This window comes from Panthera pardus, unplaced genomic scaffold (assembly GCF_024362965.1).
Source record: "Panthera pardus isolate Hobbes unplaced genomic scaffold, ASM2436296v1 HiC_scaffold_1, whole genome shotgun sequence".
Taxonomy (NCBI): domain Eukaryota; kingdom Metazoa; phylum Chordata; class Mammalia; order Carnivora; family Felidae; genus Panthera; species Panthera pardus.
Genome location: NW_026526654.1, coordinates 83,309,883 through 83,328,621, shown reverse-complemented (window position 1 = coordinate 83,328,621; position 18,739 = coordinate 83,309,883). Strand labels below are relative to the sequence as shown.

The 18,739-nt window shown below is 39.2% G+C and overlaps 1 protein-coding gene across 6 annotated transcripts in view; it reads left to right on the top strand.

Moving 5' to 3' along the window:
• PAN3 (poly(A) specific ribonuclease subunit PAN3) overlaps window positions 1–18,739 on the top strand; it is a 131,147-nt gene that overhangs the window by 89,534 nt on the left and 22,874 nt on the right. For 3 of the 6 annotated variants that reach the window (XM_053900674.1, XM_053900669.1, XM_053900677.1), the window contains 7 exons: window positions 3,597–3,844; window positions 4,939–4,995; window positions 6,225–6,329; window positions 7,422–7,479; window positions 15,190–15,351; window positions 15,589–15,705; window positions 15,796–15,897. In XM_053900674.1, coding sequence (XP_053756649.1) covers window positions 3,597–3,844; window positions 4,939–4,995; window positions 6,225–6,329; window positions 7,422–7,479; window positions 15,190–15,351; window positions 15,589–15,705; window positions 15,796–15,897 — 849 coding nt within the window. The remainder of the gene's footprint in view (window positions 1–3,596; window positions 3,845–4,938; window positions 4,996–6,224; window positions 6,330–7,421; window positions 7,480–15,189; window positions 15,352–15,588; window positions 15,706–15,795; window positions 15,898–18,739) is intronic. The other 3 variants (XM_053900675.1, XM_053900671.1, XM_053900670.1) reach the window with 2 other exon arrangements.

The following is an 18,739-nucleotide window of genomic DNA, read 5'->3' as shown; positions in this document are numbered from 1 at the left end:
TAATATTGTAATTACATTTACTGTAATGAATCCTCTCATTATTTACAAGAGTCTTTTTGTTGGTTTTCCCAAGTATAGAATCATGTCATCCAAAAACACTGATAGTTTGACTCCATAAAGTAGCCTTGAAGTTTTTTATATTAGTTCTTCTATTTTGTTAATTGCTCTGGTTAACTCCTCTGGTGAGCATTTCCGTATGGTTTCCTCACTTTTATTTGAATTGGGATACATTTAAGAAAAGATGTTTTTAAATGTTCTGAAGCAATTAATTTAACAGGTCCGACTCAAGTATGACAGTTTGCATTTAACCCAATGAATTACAGTGCATAGGTATTGTTTATGATGTCACCAAATTGTCATTCTAAGAATAAATTAGAAAAAGTAACACAAAACATAAATACAAAAATGAAATGTTTCTGAATCATCTTTTTTTTTTAAGTACAAATTTCCATTCTTCCATATTGTCTCTTAATGGTATCCTCAGTGGTTTCTATATTTGCTTAAGCGTTCTGGTGATCGAGTACCGGTGAACAGCAAGGCACTGGTGTGGGAATCACTACAAGTAGGCCTTCCCCCTGTATATGGAAAGAGCGAACTTCTAAAGGAGTATTTACATGTGAGAGAGATGAAATCAAACCTGTTCGTTTTCATTCATCTTTACTTTTGACTACTCATTTCTGTAGTATGGTTCCACTCCTTTGTGCCGTTTGTAATTTAGTCTTGTATATGGGCAGTTGGTAGTAAGTGAGTTGTGGCTATTGTCTTCATAGGAAAGTACAGAATACCTCTCTTCGAGCAGCTATGTGCATATTTTACTCAGTTCTTTAACATGTTTGTAAAACATTCTGGTGGCACAAAGCTGTGCCTTATGTGGCTAGGTTTGATGTTTCAGTAATTTGGGGTTCATTTCATTTCTAGCTTCCTATGCATTCAAATATCCTGTTACCCCTATGGGTGGTGGTATTTCATAGTGTACATGCTTTCTTTTGAATGTGTTTAAATAACTTACCTGCCTCAGCTCAGAGACGTGAACGCAAATGTCAGTGTTGTAACTTTGTTTTAGAACAGCTACAACATTGACAATTTCATAGAAAGCTGGCTACTTATAGCTTCTAAATTCTGTGCGTGAATTTCCTTCTTAACTGACCACAGATTGTTTTTGGTAATCTTTCCCCATGTATTGAGCCTTAAGGAGATAGTGTACCTTCTGTCCCACTTACACACCTACTTTGGTGTCAAGATTTTCCCCTTCACCCCGTGCTGCACCTCCGCCACCCCACGTGGCTTACGTAGTTGCTCATGTTCCTACTATAAGTAATGGACCCCTTTCTACCCTCTAGTACAGGACTTAGGAACCGGGCGACCGTAGAGCATATTGACTAAGAGCACAGGCTTTGGAATCGAATAGATCGGAGTTTGAGTCCTGATTCCTTTGCTTAATAACCTGTATTTGTCCTTAGAATAAGTTCAAAAACCTTTTTAATGTTAGTTTCCTTTGCAGTGAGGTGAATATGATACACCTACCTCACAGGGTTGTTGTGAGGGTTGAACAGACTGATGTATATGAAGTACTTTTACTAGTGCCTGCCCCGTGAGAAGTGCTCAAGAATTGGTAGCTGTATTTCTTGCTGCTATTTAACTTAAAGGTAGTAAACACGTTCGCTTATCTTTGATGACTTGGCCAGTTTTATCTTGGAAAGACTTGGAATACTAGCTTAGGAAAACTCTTAAATGCATTTCATATTAGGTAAGTGGGGAGTATTTATCTTTCAAAGATAGTTAAATAATTCGATTTTTTGCCGTATGGATTAACCTGCAATTCGATGTGTAATACAGAGTTAAGAAAACACAGAGAACTCTGGAACAGTTTTTTTAAAAAAATAAGCTTATATCTTAATATAGTAGCTTGGTTTCCTTATAAATACTGGTTTTTTTTAAACGGGGGTTTAGATTTTTAGCGTTTCTCTTAGATACATTTAAGACACGCTTGAGAATGCCCGGCCTGTTTTCATGTCAGTGCAGTAGACATTGTATTATAGCGGTACGACTGTCACATTTGGAGTTTGGAGACCTGGCTTTGAGTCTTGGCTTTGCTGTCGACTTTGCACAAATGTCACACTGGTCAAGTCAGAACCTCTTCATGTCTGACTTCTGTACTGTGGTGCTTGTAACTTGACCTGCCTCGCCTTCCTAACTCATTTAGTTGCTCAGAAAATCAGAATAATTACCTTAAGGCTCTTTAGAAAGTGGAAAGGGCTATCCCGAGTAGAGCGAAGTGTTATCTCAGTTCTCACCTTATTTTTGTCCACCTACATCTGTCCAAAAAACAGTGTTGGCGTTTTACGAATTTCTCAAAATTGAACTTCATGTCCCTGTTAATCGTATTTCTCTGACAAGAGGCATTTTGGTAAACTTTTTTCTTGCACTGTGAGGTGGCATATTACTTTAAAGGTGTGTGTTTTAGTCACTCCCCATGGCCACAAAGTAGTTCGGGGAGTAAGCTGGGTTTTTTAAAGAAGTGTACCTATAGCTCTAGAAATTCTTTTCAGTCTCTGCTCAGAACTGATCACCTCCATTAAGCCTTTGATTGATTCTACCTGGTTTTAATTAACTTGCATTCCATCTGCATTTATGCATGCAGTTTGCGGTATGTTAATTTACAGTGGAGTGTTTTCGTAAGTCATTTTATGTCTTTTACCTGTGACCTGGACTTGTTTTCTCGGCTAGTTGGAACCTCCTGAAGGGTTACGACAATTGTCCTTTCCTCCCTTTCTTCACATTAGAATCCTAATAGAGGATGCCCTACATACAATGATTTCTTCTAGTTGTGTTTGCATAAAACTTCCACTAAAATCCAGTGGCATCATTTGACCTAATATTACAGAGTACACATCTGCAGAAATTTTCATTTGTTTTAGCGTATGCCTATTTAGAGTTAAAAGACAAAAGGCATCAAAACAGTGTACTGCTTGATTAAAAAATAATAGTGTGTAAGCTGCCATGTACTTCAGCTGAGACTAGACTTCATTGTTTTGCTTTTTCAAACCATTCTGTTAACTGTATTTGGCCAAAAGAAATCTAGTAAATCTCATTAAATAGTTTGATTTTTAAAACTATACTCCTGGAGGATAATGTGGTATTTGTGTTAATAGCCATAGTTTTAAATGATTCTTTGCCAAAAAGGAATTGAGCCCTTGATGAGAGAAAGGCTTTTATTAAAGGCTTATAAAAAGGCTTTTTGAGAGTCCCAGTTGCTTATTTCTCCTTTTTCCATAAAATTAATTTCTTAAATTACCGATGATTCTTACTATTGAAGTTTCTCATGTAAACCTTGATATGGAGGAGACTATTCTTGCAATCAATTTCCTAGCTTATTTGGAAATGGCTATGCTTGAAAAAAAGAAACGTCTTTACAGTTGCTTGCATCAGAGCTTTCTCTAAAACAAACCAAGATAAAATCATGGCTTTTATTTTTGCACTTAAAGAATTTGCTAAAGAGGATGTTTCTTCCAAATGAATGTTTGCATTTTATTTTCCAGACCTTTTTCTCTAAAACCAGTTTTTGCTCCTAAGAAACATTTTTACGTCTTCTTCAGGAATGTCCTTGTCTGCCGGATCTTCTCCTCTTCATTCTCCCAAGATCACTCCACATACTTCTCCTGCGCCCAGAAGAAGAAGTCACACTCCAAATCCAGCAAATTACATGGTGCCTTCTAGTGCCTCTACATCTGTTAATAATCCCGTTTCTCAGACTCCATCTTCTGGTCAGGTGATCCAAAAGGAAACCGTCGGTGGGACGACTTACTTCTATACAGACACAACCCCAGCACCTTTGACTGGAATGGTACGTCTACATGACGGGAGAAGTGAGAGTAGTCTTACAGCGGTTCCTTCTTGATAATGAGATTAGTGAGGAGGTCCCCCCGCCTTGCATCTTTTTATTGTGATGTGAAAACGTATTTACTTTTGTAACTTAGATGATGATCCTGACCTCTTCTTATCTCTTCAAAGTAAGCCTTCTGTATTAATAATAACTCCAGTTTAGACAGAACCGGGTTTAATCACAAATTAGATTGTCTTCTGGCTCTAGTTTAGTACTTTATGGCACGTTTTGCTCATGGGGTTACCTTGTACGGGTGCTAGCTGGAGTTGACGTTTGCTGCGTTTCTTTATAGGTGTACGTAGTTTTACCTCTGGTAAGAACTTGGAGAAAGTACATGGTTTCTTAAGGTAGTTACTAAAAACAAACTGATGATAAACTCTTGCTTCAGGTGAGGCAATGATTTAATCTCTAGATCTCTGGATAGTGGAGGACACAGGATGATAAGGGGCTTCCAGTGTGGGTTATTGGTAAGGAAGGAGGAAGCCCAGCGGGGGAAACCCTGATCATGGATGAAGAAAGAGCTACCAAAGGAAGGCAGAGGGAGAGAGGGCAAGGGGCAAAGAGGGAAGTGTCGTCATGTTCCATAAATTGTATCTCTTGGCTTCATTCTGGCTATGTCCAAAAATTGGTTTTTAACCGGTATGGTGAAATAAGTAGTGGATGAAGAGCTTGTGAGTTCGAAAGCCAAGTTCCATTCAGGTAGGAGAACTGATCGAAATGGTAGGCATTTGATGTAATTACAGAGGATAGGTTTCGATGAAAAGTTTTGATCTCACAAGTTAAACTAATGGTTTATTTTGATTAATGGCTTACTAAAAGGCAATTTGAAAGGAAAGATGACAGAGTTCTTTTATGTGTTTTTAAGAGTCCCTCCCGGTCCTGCCATTGTTTTGTGACTTTTGAATCTTAGTACCTCTGAGACCATTTCCCCAGTTGTAAATGGGGATAATAATTTAGTGAAAACATTTATAGAAGTACTTGTAAATTATGTAAAATGTTTCAAGAACTAATAAATAGCTAATAGTCTTGTTCTGTTTTGTTTTGTTTTTGGTCAGAGATCTTTCAAAAATTATCACAGAACAGCTTGCCGAACAGAAGGTCAAATAATTGAGGTAGAGTAGAGACTTTCCTTGGTTCTTTCAAGTAAGAATTCCATCAATGTGTTACCTTTTTTGGGGGTTTATTATAATTATTTACATTTTCATTATAGCGTATTTGTAGAAAGTAGTTTAGTTTAATCTATAAAGAGGTTCTTTTGTCACAAAACTCTCTCAGCTGTTTTTGTAGAGATTACATAGGGCACATTTTTATGATGTTTTTACCCTTCAGACCACTGTTAGAAATGTGCTCATGGTGAACTTGAGCTAATTAAGCCAAACTGTGCTCTCTGGTGTAAGAAAACCGAGGCAAGAGAAAGGAAATCTTCCCCTGCGGATATAGGTTAAAGGAAACCATACATACAGGTGTTGCAAAACCACTTCCTGGTTGAGATCCAGAGCAGAATGATTATCTGAGGGCAGCAGAAATCAGCTGAATTCATTTTACAAAGACGAAAAACAAAGCGTTTGTTTCAGCTTTTTCAAAATGAAAAAGGAAAAGATAGTTTAGAATGTACGTTTATTTTGTATCAGGGGCCGGTGAAGAGGAAGGAGAGGCAGAGGCAGAAGAGAAGAAGCCAGGGGGTGGGGAAAAGTCCACTCGGAAAAATGAAAGCAAAGAGGCCTGAAGCAGATTCGGTAACTTTGCCGTAGTTTTGCCCTGAAGGTATTTAAGTAGACTGTTCACTCTTCTGTTCGCCTGAGCCGCGGACCAGACCCAGAGTCAGTCCGTCGGTCCGTCCTCCTCACTGTTGCAGGGTGAGGTGCTTACCAGTGTGGACGCAGCAGTCTGTCTAGGTTGGCCACGAGAAGCCCTTGCAAGGGGGTGGTTCTTTGGGGAGCCAGGGCAGAGTCTGACGCATCCAGACGCCTCTGTCACCGGCTTTCTTCTCTCTTCCCGCTGCTTTAAAAAAATGCTGACCGACTACATAACCTCTTCCAAAGTGCAGCTTTGGCCTCTCCTCGGAAGTTAGGTTTTACTGTGTCCGAAGGAATGTTTCCTTTCTCGTCAGACTTTTACATTGATTACTACAAGATTATTTGTATAAAGTGAGTTCATTCTGAAAGTGTCCCGACAACAGCTGTCCTCTAAGGTGCTTATTAGTTCACTATGATTTAAAGATGAAAATGTATCCATTTATCTATCGCTGTCATTTAAAGCTTACGGCTTTACCGAAACAATGAAAAAGCTGATCGAGTGAGAAAGGTTGGTTATTACATTTCCCCCCTCCCTGCCTTTTTAGGTATTTCCAAACTACCACATATATCCTCCAACTGCACCTCATGTTGCCTACATGCAACCAAAAGCAAATGCACCCTCCTTCTTCATGGCCGACGAACTCCGACAGGTAGGCTTTCAGAGTTCCTGGGGCGAATCCGTAATGGCTGTTGCGCTGGAGCGCCGAGCCGGAGAAAGAACAGAGCTCTTTTCAAATGAGATCATGTGGTCAAACATGCTGTATGCACCAAAGCAGCTAGAATGTAGAGCGTATGAGTCCTAATTGGCATATTTATTTAAGGAAACCCGTTTTTCAAGAAAATTTATAGATCAGTATGTGTTAGGACGTAAAACAGAATAAATAGCTACTTAAATGGGCCACCTTTTTGCGCTTCGTATCCTGTGCATTGAAAGGTCTCTGAAATATATAAATAAATTATTGAAATGGTGTCTAACCTTCAGACCACTTTTTGTTAATATCTGGAGGTTGAGAATAAGTAGTTTGGCCTAGAAATAAACCTCATTTTAAAAGAGCTTAATATTGGGGCACCTGGGTGGCTGAGTCCGTTAAGCTTCCAGCTCTTGGTTTTGGCTCAGGTCATGATCTCAGTTTTGTGAGTTCCAGCCCCGTGTCCGGCTCTGTGCTGACAGCATGGAGCCTGCTTGGGATTCTCCCCCTCCCCCCACCGCCCTCTCTCGGCTCTCTCTGCCACCCCCCCCCCCCCGCCGTGTCTCTCAAATAGAAATAAACTTTAAAATTTTTTTAAAAAGTAATAGAGCTTAATATTTTCTATAAAGTAGGTTTTATAAAATAATTTTTTTTTTTTTAGGTAAACAGCTGGACATTATTTGATACGTAGAATTTCATTGTATACTTATAGTCTCAGAAAAAAATGTTATTTCACACAAGTTGTACCAGTATAATGTTGATGAATAAATTATTGACGAGCTTAGGGTGGGCCTTGTCTTCAGCCACAGAGTTATAGTTACGTGCTTTGGGTCAAAGCGTAGCTACTTAACCCCGACCTTAATTATGGGCAGGTCTCTCCAGGCCTGGAATTTAGACGTTTTGTCGTTTTGTCGTTATTAGAAATGTCGTTTCATGTTGTCGACATCAAAAAGTGTGCATATCAAAAAATATTAATACGTATTTACTTATAATAAGAAAATCAGATTTTAGAAGCTCTGTTTATATGTAAATATACTTGTTTTCTTTTTTTAGGAGCTGATTAACAGGCATTTAATAACAATGGCTCAAATCGACCAAGCAGATATGCCAGGTAAAATGCGAGTTGGTTCATCCTTCCTTTTAAAGGTTGTCAGGATCTCGATGTACATGTTTTTATGCCTTGAACAGCTAGTTACAATTTTATGAGTGTATTTATTTGAAATCTACTTTTGAAGAGTTCCAAGATGCCACTGATCATCGAGTCCATTTCAGTTCTCCATGTGACAGTATTCTAGTTTGTCAAAAAAGTTAGGTGGTTTTAAAATTCATGGTGATTTACCGCACTGTGCATTAGAATATTGTTTCCTGAAACTTGATAAAGTATGGATACTTAAACAGACGGGGAAGGTAATTATTACTTTTGAAACTGTGGTGTACCAGATAATGTGCTGATTAAATTCTTTATATGTCTTACTTTCTTCCTCATAAAAATCCTAGGACATTGACACGAATACTATCCTCTCCCTCTTACGTATGAGGAAAACTGAGGTTGACAGGAAGGCTAAGTAATTTGCCTTTAGCACTGATGGCTAGTAATCAGCTGGTCAGTCTGGATTTAAAGCTAGGTTTTTGACTGTACCACAGTGTTTCTCAGAGTACATTAAAATCTCTTTCCCTAGCTTATTCTGTATATAGCAAGATTAAATATGGTATAATTTAGCAAAACTTTATAAATAATGCAGTAGGAATATATTTGCCATAGAGATAATCTCAAAGCATGTGGTTGTAATCAAGGACTCAACATAGTCTACTGTGCATTTTCTTGATTGCTAAAGAATTAAAAGGAGTAATATGTCTAGCTCTTATGCCCTAACACCAATCTTTTCAGTTTAGATGGACAGGGAACTGATCTGTCATAACCTTTAAAGTATTCAGGTTGGAATTTTCCTTAATTATTTAACATTGTCTTTGAGGTCTTAGCTGGGATAAAAGAAGAAAAGAAAAATAAGTAGGTTTATTTTTGCCTTTCCAGTCTTTATGACCGCAATCATGTATAAGTCGTATGACCAGAGGTTGGGCATAACTTGAAATTATAATAGAGCTTAGGAAATAGCTGGATACGAGATTAATATATGTCAGTTAAATTTCTGTAGGCCAGTAGCCAATAACTTAAATATAATTAAAAGAAAAGATGCAACTTACAGTGGTTTCAGCTTATCAGTAGCTAGGGAATAAATGCAACAAAAGATGTGTGCGATCTCAATGGGGGAGACTTACTAAGAGATATTAAGTAAGATAAATAATTAGAGCAAAATATTATATATTGAAAAAAAAATTTTTTAATGTTTATTTTTGACAGAGAGAGAGAGAGAGAGAGAGAGAGAGAGACAGAGCATGGGGGGGGTGGGGCAGAGAGAGGGAGACACAGAATCTGAAACAGGCACCAGGCTCTGAGCCATCAGCACAGAGCCCGATGCGGGGCTCGAACTCACGGACCGTGAGATCACCTGAGCCAAAGTCAGACACTCAACCGACTGAGCCACCCAGGTGCCCCCAAAATATTATATTATAAATAGGAAGACATAATGAGTAAGATATCGGTTTTCCTAAACTGATTTATAGATGCAGTATAATTGCAGTCAAAGCATATGAGCTGTTTTTACTCATAATACTTCTGGCATTTACTTCATGTCCTAACGGTTTATTTATTAAGGGCACAGTCTGACAAGACTACTCCCATTTCAGATGCCCGCCAAGGTGGGGTGCCCAGGCTACCCACATTATGACTAACTACCAATTTGGGGGTTTCCATAACCACTACCACCAGCCTCCCCCCACACCCCGCCGCACCAGTTCAGTAATTTGCTAGAGTGATTCACTTTAGGACCTGTTGCTGGTTTAGTGTGTAGAGGCTACAGCTCAGGGACAGCCAAATGGAAGAAATGCCCAGGGCAAAGCGAGGGGGTGGGCACTTGTGTACAAAACTTTAAAAACTTTTGGGGGCGCCTGGGTGGCGCAGTCGGTTAAGCGTCCGACTTCAGCCAGGTCACGATCTCGCGGTCCGTGAGTTCGAGCCCCGCGTCAGGCTCTGGGCTGATGGCTCGGAGCCTGGAGCCTGTTTCCGATTCTGTGTCTCCCTCTCTCTCTGCCCCTCTCCCGTTCATGCTCTGTCTCTCTCTGTCCCAAAAATAAATAAAAAACGTTGAAAAAAAAAATTAAAAAAAAAAAACAAATCTTTTTATAGTATAAAATATTAGCGAATAGATTTAACATATCAGTAGAGAAAGATTTCTTCTACAGGAGGCAAAGATTGCTGACTCTTAAAGAAAATACTGCTAAATTTTACTAAGTTAGAATTGAAAAGCAATCCAAAGATACCCACAGTAAAGAAAAAACCTGGAAGAAGATATTTACACAGTTGACAAAGAATATAAGAAACACAATTCAGTAAGAGCAAAAAAAACTCAACAGAAAAATGGCCAAAAGATAGGAATAGGCACGTAAAGAAAGGAAATTCACATGAGCAGTACATGTAGGAAGAGATGTGAAACATCACTGACAATTAGGGAAAATGCAGGTAAGCTCGAAGTGCAGTCGTGTAAAGTGTTAGGATATGGATCCACAGGCTCTCCGGTGCGTGGCTATAGGGAGCATAAGTCGGGTGAACCTGTGATCCAGCACTTCTCCTCCTGGAAACAGGTAAACTCCTATACGTTTTCAGCCGCAAAATGTATGACGAAGTATCCATAACATTGTCGCTCCAAATAGCAGAAACTTTGATCAATCCAGAGTAACTGTGCTGCTGTCAGCTAATGGAAGGTGGTACAGCAGCTTAAAGGGAGGAAGTTCACTGAGCTGCAACAACACAGAAGAAGATTAGTAAGTAAAGTGAGTTGCAAGAGACTATATAAAGCATACTACCTTTTTACAAAGTTAACCAAAATTTATACATATATTTACATTTATGTAAATGTATGTGTATATGCATATGTATACATTATGTGCAATACAGCCATATAAAAACGGAAGGAAGTGAGAGAAGGAAGGCAGAGGTTGGTAGAGAGAACCATAATTTAGATGTAAGTTAAAGGTCTGATGAGTACTGAGTTTGCAGATGCTTATTATGCTATTAAGAATAATTAACTACATAAAACCAGGCCTTTACGTAGACATGAGCCAGTGACCTGAGTGTCACAGACTACAGGTTATGGTTAATCCGCTTCTGTGCCCCATGTTCCACAAGGTTTAGTAAATGCTTTTTGGGGGGGTCACTGCTCTAACTGATCTTTTTCATGTCTTTTGTTTACTACAATCTTCATCTCATGTTGACCCATGCATTAATATTTGGTCTTGCTGTCTTTTTTCTCTCCGTTTTCCATTCCATACCTCATATTCCCACCAGATTAGTACTTCTCAAGTTTGAAGTCATAATTTATTTCCTGTAGATCAGTGCTTCTGCACCAGGAGTGGTTACCCCATCACGGGTCATTTGGTCGTGTCTGGAACGGTTTTGGTTGTCACAGCTGGTGGTGGGGTGCTGCTGGCTACCGGTGGGCTGCCGAACACCCTGCAGTGCACAGACCAGTCCCTGACAACAGAGACTGATCCAGTCTGGTATGTCAGTAGGGCCAAGGTTGAGAAACCGTAGTGAATCTCAGACTTTCGGTATCTTAGATTGGACCTATTATTTTATATGTCCTTCGAGGGGAGGTAGTGTTGAATAGAGCAAAGACACTAACATTTCATTTTATTTTTTATCACTGTTTTTACTATCACTTGGTGGAATTGGACCCCAGACTAAAACTTGGGGCTGACGTGAAGAATGCAGCTCTGTCCATAATCTTACACGTTGGTATCCCTAGTCTGATTTTCGATGGCCTAACAGTGATTTAGGCACCCCCTAGTCCCTTTATTCATACTTAATTTTATGTATTTGTTAAGTTGAGCTGGAAACGAAGAGCAAAACGACAATGAATATTCCTATCAGTGGAAACATTCGGTTTTTTAAGGTTAATATCAGGCTGCATACGATCATTTCAGGGTAGACTGGGAAATGTAGTGTTCAAAGATGACTTTCTGAAACAAGGTAACACCATATGTACACACATAAAAATGAACATTTTGAAGATTTTATTTAAGTCGTGAGGGAGCCGGTTGTAGGACCTGTTACTGCTAGCTCAGGGGTATCGAAAGGCGTGCGCAAACTGGCTTTGCCACGGAGGAGACAGGCGTTCTTCTGCGGTGCTGCCAGTTACCTGTGTGCAGTTTACAGAGGTGCAGAATACCTTCCGTGACATCAGAATCAGACATCGAAAAGCCATCCATTGGATACTCACGGTCTTCCACTGGAGCACGATTTTTTCCACCCCGCGACGCAGAGAATTCAACAAGGCTTGCTCGAAAGGGCACACAGGGACAAAGGAGTTAGTACAGTTTTTAGCTGATTGTGACCCTCCCTCAATCTCTTTGTCACACACTGGTGCTATGACTCCGCTGCTTGGCGTAGTGAATTTCAGGTCCTCAGTCTAGCATTTATATTCCCCTCTGATCCGGTCCCAACAGAACCCCCTCAGCTTTTTCTCCACGTTGTACCTCTTCTGTAATACACCCTGCTCTCCCACCGCGTGAGATTTCACGGTTCCTGAACACAGCATACGCATTGAGGCCTGGGTGGCGGTGGTGGTTCTGTTTACTCCCTCACCGCAAAGCAAAGCGCTCGTTCGCTCGTTGTGGAGTACCACTGAGAGCAGTCCCATCCTTCAGTTTGTGGTACACGTACCAAATCGTCTGCGAGATCTTTTCTAGGCTCCTTGAGAATGGCTTCCTTCTGGGTATTTCCGTGCGTAGTGCTTCTCAGAATGTGGTCCTTGCCCCAGCAGCATCTTTTCATTATTACCTGGAAACTTCTTGGAATTGCAAATTCTTGGGCCCGACTGTAGACCAACTAAGTAAACACTGGGCATGGGGCCCAGCAAACTGTGTATTGTTATCACTGTCAGTGACTCTGAAGGGTGTCGAAGTTTAAGAACCAGTGCCATGGTGAGTTGTACTTTTTTAATAGCTGTTTTGCTTGTACTGTATTATGTTTCCATATAGATCTCTGTCCTTTATTTTTCTCTTGGTGTCTTGATAAGAACCTGTATTTCATTAATACCTGTATTAATAAGTTAATAACCTGTCTTGATGACCTGTCTTGATTAAGACCTGTCTTGAATAAGACCTTATTAATCAAAATTAATAACCTGTTTTGATTAATAACCTGTCTTGATAAGAACCTGTATTTCATTAATGAGTAGGCACTCATTACCTTTTCACTAATTTGAAATTAATTATTTCTCTTACTAGATGCTCCTCATGAAATAACCAGGGAACAAAATTTATTCATCATTTGTTTGTGGAAATTACGCTGATTGTTAAAAGATAAATGGGCAAAGTTGCAGCTGCATTTCCTTGTGTGTATACTTCCCTTGTACTGCCTTTATTTCAGTAGAATATGTCACGTGACCTTGTTTTGAAAGTTAGTGTCTGTTTGAATCAGTGTCTGTTTTTTGCACTCTGGCCAAAATGCCGTCTGGGGGTTAAGAGCACGAGACTATGGAATCAGAGCCCTGAGTTTGCATCCCAACTCCCTTTCTAGATGTGTGATCCTTATTTTCTTTACGAAATAGAGTTCTGTCTCGTATGGTTGTTTCGAAAACAAAGAGGTGGTGAATGTCAATTTAGCAAAGGCAGGAAGGGCCATTATGAGCCTGTCTTCTGGAGTTACAGTTTTCTGATTAGGGTTTTACCTGTATTCCTTAACAGTCGTTCAGTGAAAAATTATTAGTCATATTGGTCTGTGTGTTTCTTAGAAAGAGATTTATTGATGTGTTTTAAAAATAGTGCTAAACATATTTATTGTAAAAAGTTTGGGAAGTATGGCATAGTGTAAAGAAGAGAATAACAGTGCTCCCACTCAGAGGTTACCATTGTTGAAGTTCTTGCTGTGTTCTTTCTAGAAGGTTTTCTGTGTGTACTGTGCATGTTCACTTACCTGCTTTTCATTTGAAATCTCTTGAGTATTCCTAAGTCATTCAAGACATTTAGGAGAATGGAAGCTGTTCCGTTGGAAAATGTAATTCGATTGTATTTGAAGCATTAAAAAAATCCTCCTCTTTTTGAATTGCAAAACTGATACATGTATGTATCAGAAAATAGGGAGCGGTAAAGAAGGAAACATAGGGGCACCTGGGTGGCTCGGTCGGTTAAGCCTCGGACTCTTGGTTTCTGCTCAGGTCATGATCTCACGGTTTGTGGGATCTAGTCCCGTGTCGGGCTCTGCACTCCAGAGTGCAGAGCTTGCTTGGGATTCTCTCTCACTCATCTCTCTCTATCCCTCCCCCACTCTGGTTTTCTGTCTCTCTCAAAATAAATAAATAAACTTTAAAAATAAAAGTAAATTGCCTATACTCTTTACAGAAACCAACCACTGAATACAGTTAGTCTTTTTTTTTTTTTTAATGGTGATTTATTTATTTTGAGAGAGAGAAGGAGAGAGAGAGAGAGCACAAGTGAGCAGGGGAGGGGTGGAGAGGGAGAGGGAGAGAGAGTATCCCAAGCAGGCTTTGAGCTGTCAGCACAGAGCCCGATGCAAGGCTTGATCTTACAGAACCATGAGATCATGACCTGAGCCCAAATCGATCTGGATGCTTAAACTGAGCCATCCAGGCGCCCCTATTTAGTCCTTATAAGAAACAACAGATTGGGATTCAAGATAAATAGTTTTTTAAATGCCTGACTAGAGTATCATGAGCCAATTACAATGCATTATCCCAGCTATTCTTTTTTTTTTTTTTTTTAACATTTATTTATTTTTGAGACAGAGAGAGACAGAGCATGAACGGGGGAGGGGCAGAGAGAGAGGGAGACACAGAATCGGAAGCAGGCTCCAGGCTCTGAGCCGTCAGCCCAGAGCCTGACGCGGGGCTCGAACTCACGGACCGCGAGATCGTGACCTGAGCTGAAGTCGGACGCTTAACCGACTGAGCCACCCAGGCGCCCCTATCCCAGCTATTCTTAAACATAATTTTTCTTGCTTTGAAGAACATGGAAATCATGAGGATAAAGTTGTTTTCATTTTCTTTCTTTTATGTTTTACTAGGGAGTAAAACAGTGCTGTTCCACTGAATGGTTGAAAGTCTTGATAGATTGCCATATTTATACATACGTATACCCACAGATATATTACACATACACACTCTCCAATTTAATGTTACTTGTTTTGAATTTCTGTATGTTTTAAAAAACAAGAATTCATATGCTTAACACCATTGTCTAAATATATTTTGTGCAAACCAAAGTGTTTTAAGAAGCAAAATCAAAATCAGAAATGTTTAATACCTGTAAGTGATAACACAAATTGTTTCTAATAACTGAGAAACAAAAAGTTGTGTGGTGCTATAAAAGATAAATGTTTTCAAGGGGCGCCTGGGTGGCTCAGTCCGTTTAGCATCCTACTCTCGATCTCGGCTCAAGTCCTGCTCTCAGGGTCATGAGTTCAAGCCCCGTGTCGGGCCCTGGGGTGGGTGTGAAACCTATGTAAGAAATTTAAAAAAAAATTTCTGAGTGTATGAAATCTGGTTCTTTGGTTGTCCTATAATGCTTATTTTTTATTGATAATGAAACCATTTTCTTTTATAGAATTGTTAGGAGTGTTGACACTGTTCCAGAATTCAAAAGTATGTTTTGATACCTGTGGTTTTTGGTAAATTCGATTTCTTTTTTGCTCTGAGAGATTTATGCATATCAGCAAGTTAAAGTTGTCTTTTACGAATTACTCTAGCAGTCCCTACAGAAGTTGACAGCTACCATAGCCTGTTCCCTCTAGAACCACTGCCGCCGCCCAACCGGATACAGAAATCAAGTAATTTTGGATACATCACATCTTGCTACAAAGCTGTAAACAGCAAAGACGATCTGTCGTATTGCCTTCGGAGGATACATGGTACGGAAGATAAGTTAGCCACTCTTTGAAGCATATTGTTGAGGCTAAGATTATTGAAATATTCCTGCATGTATTTACTTATTTAATATGTTTATAAAGGATAATAAATAAGTTTGTTAATTCATTTGGAAATTAGTAGCTCATAAATGATACATCACATGGCCTTCTCTTTGCGATTCTGATGGAATAAAGGAGGGATTTCATTTGCAGTTTAGTAGAAAAAATTTCCTTTTATAGGTTTTCGTCTCGTTAACACAAAGTGCATGGTGTTGGTCGATATGTGGAAAAAAATTCAGCACTCAAATATCGTAACCTTGCGTGAAGTATTTACCACTAAAGCATTTGCAGAGCCTTGTGAGTAATTTGTACTTGTCTTTCTGCTTTTGTGGGCTTCATTACTTGAAGCCAGATTGCAATAATGAGTGTTTTGTGTCTTATTTTAAGCCCTTGTGTTTGCATATGACTTCCATGCGGGAGGAGAGACTATGATGAGCAGACACTTCAATGACCCTAATGCTGATGCCTATTTCACAAAGAGAAAGTGGGGTAAGAAAGACACGCAAGCAAGATTCATTTTGACAAATGCCTTTGCTCTGTGGAAGAGTGGTTTTCTATTTTAAAATGCACGTGAATTTGTTTCCGTGATCATAGCGCATTAAAAAAAGAAACGTCTCAAAGAATCGAAGCCAGTCCGTAAGCAGCTGGGAAATAGAGTGTTGTGTGTATAGGCTGAGAATGGAGGCAGGGTGTCAAAGACTCGTGGAGGTGTCTGAAATGTAAATAACCGAGAATGTGGTGAAAGTGTTTTCCTCTTAAACATTTTGGTTTTTTCTTTTAAAACTACAAGGCTTTCTGGGGGCGCCAGGGTGGCTCAGTCGGTTGAGCGTCCGACTTCGGCCTCAGGTCGGGATCTTGAGGTTCATGGGTTCGGGCCCCACATCGGGCTCTGTGCTGGCAGCTCAGAGCCTGGAGCCCGCTTCGGATTCTGTGTCTCCCTCTCTCTCTGCCCCTTCCCCGCTCATACTCGCTCGCTCTCTCTCTCTCTCTCTCAAAAATAAACATTAAAAAAATAAAATAAAACTACAAAGCTTTCTGGATAAAGGCATTTTGGAAAATAATGCCTATAGCTTCACCACCCAAAGTACAACCACATTTTCTCTTGGTATATTTCTTTCCAGTCTTGGTTTTTTTGTTTTGTTTTGTTTTTTGGTCTCCTGTCACATTGTTTCCTTTTCTTTTTATCATTTTGTAGCATTGCATCTTTCATTTGTTATAAGTATTTTCCCCCTAACTTTTGTATTTTCTGGAAATAATTTAATGACTCTCTTATTATAGCCCAGTGTGACTATATATCATTTATGAAGTGATTTCCCTAAACAAATTTTTTTAAAAGGTAGGACTACATGTTACTTAAGGAATTAATCTTCAAAATAAATTTTCAGGTAACATTTACTTTAATGGGATATTTTCTAATATGTATAGTTTCAGTACTTAAGAGAACCAAAATATTGTAATTATGCTCTAATAAATGTTTATTAGAGGGTAAATTGCTTCAGAGTCAAAGTAGGTAGGCCATCCATTTTGAGATGTTTGTTAATTAACTAGGTATTTGGGTAAGGAAAACGTATGCATCATTTTCTTGTTTGGGGGCAGGGAAAAAGCATTGAAGTCTCTTAAAAAATTTTACTAATTGAAGTACACTTAACAAAGCATTGCATTTTTTACTGTAGTTTTTAATCTTTTAAAGATTTTCTTGACTCACATACTGAGAGAAATTAAGGAGGAAGAAAGATGTGAGTCCACAGTATAGTCTCTTTTGGATTGTGACTCCTTTAAGGATTCGAATTGTGGACGAGATATTACTTTTGTTTACTTGTAACTTTGCTTTCTGACAGTTGGAAGAAGAGAGCTGTGGTTCCGTGGCTGTTTGGCATTGAAAATCTGGTCATATGGTGTGGTCATTTTTTTTTCTTTTGCCGTGTCATCTTTAGACACATACATAATTTTGTCGAAGGGGATGTGGTATAGCTTTTCCTATAGATGTGGATATAGCTGTAGTTGTTCAAGTTTATTTTAGTAGCAGCACCTGCGAGATGACTGTTGGCTTTAATTTATAGCTGGGTTTCTCAACCTCAGCCCTGTTGACATTTAGGGCTGCATAATTATTTTTGTGGGGGCTGTCTGTGCATTCCACAATATTCGGCAGCGTCCCTGGCCTCTGTCCTTTAGATGCCAGTAGCAGGCCCCTTCTCCAGCAGTGACACCAAAAATAGCTCCTCCCTACATTGCCACATGTTTCCAGAGGGGCAGAATGGACGCCTGTTGAGAACCGTGAATATTAGCACTCCTTTCCAGTTTTTTTTTTTTATCTCTATTTTTGGTGTTAGCCCATTATGTGATATATTTTGAAATGTTTACATTTTCACAGGAATCACTCCTTTTTCTGTTATTTAAAGGTATTGTTTGAATGCTCGTAATTTCCCTGGACATAGCATACGTCCTTTAATTTGTAGCAACTTCTACTCCAAGGCAATTCTCTAGTTTCCCTTTATCACTGTTAAAAGAAAAATTATAGTTTTGGAGAGCTATAGATGGAAGTCTGATGTTTTCTTACACTCTTTAACTTAGCACAAACTAAAAAATTTTGTATTGTAAGAAATATACTAATTTAGAAAATGGAAATAATAATCATACCATACTATATAAGGGTTGTGATAAGAAGGAGCACCCTGGGTGGCTCGTTCGGTTGAACATCCAACTCTTGACTTTGCTTCAGGTCATGATCCTCATGGTTTGTGAGTTTGAGCCCCGCACTAGGCTCTGTGCTGACAGTGCGGAGCTTCTTTGGGATTCCGTCTCCCTCTCTCTCTCTCTGCCCCTCCCCTGCTTGCTCTCTGCCTCTCTCTCAAAATAAATAAAAATAAACTTAAAAAAAACGTTTGAAGTGAGGTAACATGGGTAAAGTAACTCTGCTGCTGTTAACAGTATACAGGTAAAGACAGAATCTGGCTCAGAGCAAGCAAAACACTGTTGGCTATAAATACTGCTTTCCCTTATTACCACATTTATCAAATAGTTTTATTTAAACTCTTCATAGTCATCTTTGACGATGTCTTGGCAGTTCTCACTAGCACCACTTCGGACACTGTTTTCCAGATTGTACTATCTTTAATCTGTCTAAATTGAGGGAGAGCAACTTTTCAATTTTGTATTTGCTTTTCCTTGGAAACTTTATCCCAAGCCAGAAATTTTGCTATTTGTTATCTCCACAATTAACCATTTAACTGTGTTGCTTTTATGCCTAATTCACAAAAAAATTTGTTTACATCCCTAAGAACACTTGAATTTATAAGGTGTCATATTCCCTGAAAGAATTAGAAAATCTGGA